This window comes from Pteropus vampyrus, unplaced genomic scaffold (genome assembly GCF_000151845.1).
Source record: "Pteropus vampyrus isolate Shadow unplaced genomic scaffold, Pvam_2.0 Scaffold1866, whole genome shotgun sequence".
NCBI classification, from domain to species: domain Eukaryota; kingdom Metazoa; phylum Chordata; class Mammalia; order Chiroptera; family Pteropodidae; genus Pteropus; species Pteropus vampyrus.
Genome location: NW_011890647.1, coordinates 4,611 through 6,696, shown reverse-complemented (window position 1 = coordinate 6,696; position 2,086 = coordinate 4,611). Strand labels below are relative to the sequence as shown.

At 55.8% G+C, this 2,086-nt stretch overlaps 1 protein-coding gene and 1 pseudogene across 1 annotated transcript; both read left to right on the top strand.

Moving 5' to 3' along the window:
* Positions 1 to 354: 354 nt before the first annotated feature.
* On the top strand, positions 355 to 473 carry LOC111734569 (annotated as a pseudogene).
* Positions 474 to 853: 380 nt separating this feature from the next.
* Positions 854 to 1,849, top strand: APOL5 (apolipoprotein L5). The gene is given in 6 exon segments (XM_011386473.2): positions 854 to 950; positions 953 to 1,093; positions 1,096 to 1,240; positions 1,242 to 1,549; positions 1,552 to 1,775; positions 1,778 to 1,849. Coding segments are annotated over 6 exon segments (987 nt in total).
* The last annotated feature ends 237 nt before the right edge of the window (positions 1,850 to 2,086 follow it).

Here is a 2,086-nt window from a genome sequence, read left to right as displayed (position 1 = left end):
TTAGCTACAGGGACCATATTTTCTGAACCCCAAATCAGAACATACATTCAGTTCAGGATACAACATCTGTGTTGTATCCCTCTGGCTCCTACAGCTCTCCACTGGCAGGCTTTTGTGGTCAGTTTGGAGGTCATCCATTGTGCTGTCAGGAACCCCAGAAGTGCCTAAACTTGGCCTTATTCAGTTGTCCTTGATGGAGCTATCAGCACAAGGGACAACAGCAATGGGAAGCAGGATGGTATTTCCTACCCTGGCTTGGGCCTGGATCTCCAGAGCAGAGGCCCCTGGCAGAATGGATTTAATGATGTGGTTTAATCCAAGAGAGCCTCTCCCTCCCTTCAAACCCAAACTCAAGTCTCCAGCCAGGCCACCCTGGATAAGCCCGATCCTGCCTGATCTCGGAAGCTAAGCAGGGTTGGGCCTGGGTGGTATTTGGATGGGAGACCACCTAGGAAGACCAGGTGCTGTAGGCATTTTAAACAAACAAACAGATAAATAAATAAAGTAAACCCAAACTCAGATCTCAGGGGTACCCTGGCCTCCAGCTGACGAACTGAGGATAGATGAGGGGGCAAGATGGACGAGCTCAGGCCAGCTTGTCACTTCTCATGTGATGCAGAAGGAGGAGAGCGCTGCATGCATTTGCCTGCAATCCTTGGACACGGGGTGACCAGCCTGTACGGGTGTGAGCCCTCGGTGACAGGGAGTCTAAACCAATCGGATCAGTACGACGCCCTGCTATAGATACACAGCCACTAGGGGTCCGGCCCTGAGAGCGACCCTCTGTCACATTGCTCCCCAATTTTACCTTGATTCCCAGGGCCCTGCTCCCTGCATGGGTTCAAGAACTCGGATGACCTGTGAGCTTTTAGCCTCTCCGGTGAGCCTGTCCCAGAGCTGGAAGGATGACCGTGTGCTGTGCACTGTCCACGGGGAGGAAGCCAGCGTGCTGTGCAGATGATAAGGTGTGAAGCAGGGTCCACGCCAGACGGAGACCTGTCAGAGGAAAGAACGTTTCTCCTACGTTTTCCCTTGCAGAGCGATCAGCTGGAAAAGACTATCTAAGAACTTAACACCATCACAGACCAAGCTGACAGACCCACAGGACGCTCGCCAGCACCAGTCTGGTCGCCAGCTCCTCAGGCTCTGTGTCTTCAGTCGTGACCATCCTGGGTTTGGCCCCGGCCCCTATGACAGGCGGAGGGTGTCCGATACTCTCAGTAGCGAGGCAAAGCCTGGGCAGCAGCTACTGTCACCAACCTTTTGACAAATGTCTTAGAAAACACAGGCAGTTGAGCAGCCAGAGACAGAGCCAGCAGACTGGTGGCTATTGCAACACCGCCAGGGGCCAGAAGCTGTCGGAGGATTAACTTGTCTGAAGTCAGAAGTGCCGGGGTTTGTGTTCAGAGGGGTGCTGAAGTCATCAGGAGCGTCAGGCATCATCGTGCCTGCCAGACTGCCCAAGCCAACTCTGGCTTCGTGGCCAGGGTCAGGAATTTCGTGGCCACAGGCCGTGTGCCCTTCTGGAGAGCCAGCGGGGTGCAGAGAGCTGTTCAGGCCCAGCTCTGACCATGGCCAACGGTGCCCAGGGGGTGGGTGCTGCTGGGGCTAGCTTCTTACTTATGCAAGATGTGAATAATGTTCTGCAGAATGGGAAGCCCCTGGAGGAGGGGGCGAGGGCAGAGATGGCTGAGGAACTGGGGACAGTTGCCAAGGAGCAGGAGCGGGAGCCGAGCCGGCCGAGCTGGCACTACGAGCTGACCATCCTGAGGCAGGGCTACAGAGGACCCCCTCACTGGACCAGGAGGGAGGACGGGGGGCAAGGCCGATGTGCTCGTGGTCCCCATGAAGCTCCCCTAGGGACGAAGCGGGATGGAGGGCATGCCAAATGTCCAGCGTCTTGCGCTTTTCTCTCAAAGCACTGACCACACAGTTTGGGAATCATGCGTTTGTGTAGGTGCTCCCTCCTGTTTTCCTGTGGAGCACACCCTCTGGGTGGGCCGGGACGTGTCCCCAGCATCTAGCACGCAGCAGGTGTGCCATAAATACGTGCTGAATGACAGGAGTGTGGCATTTCATGATAAAG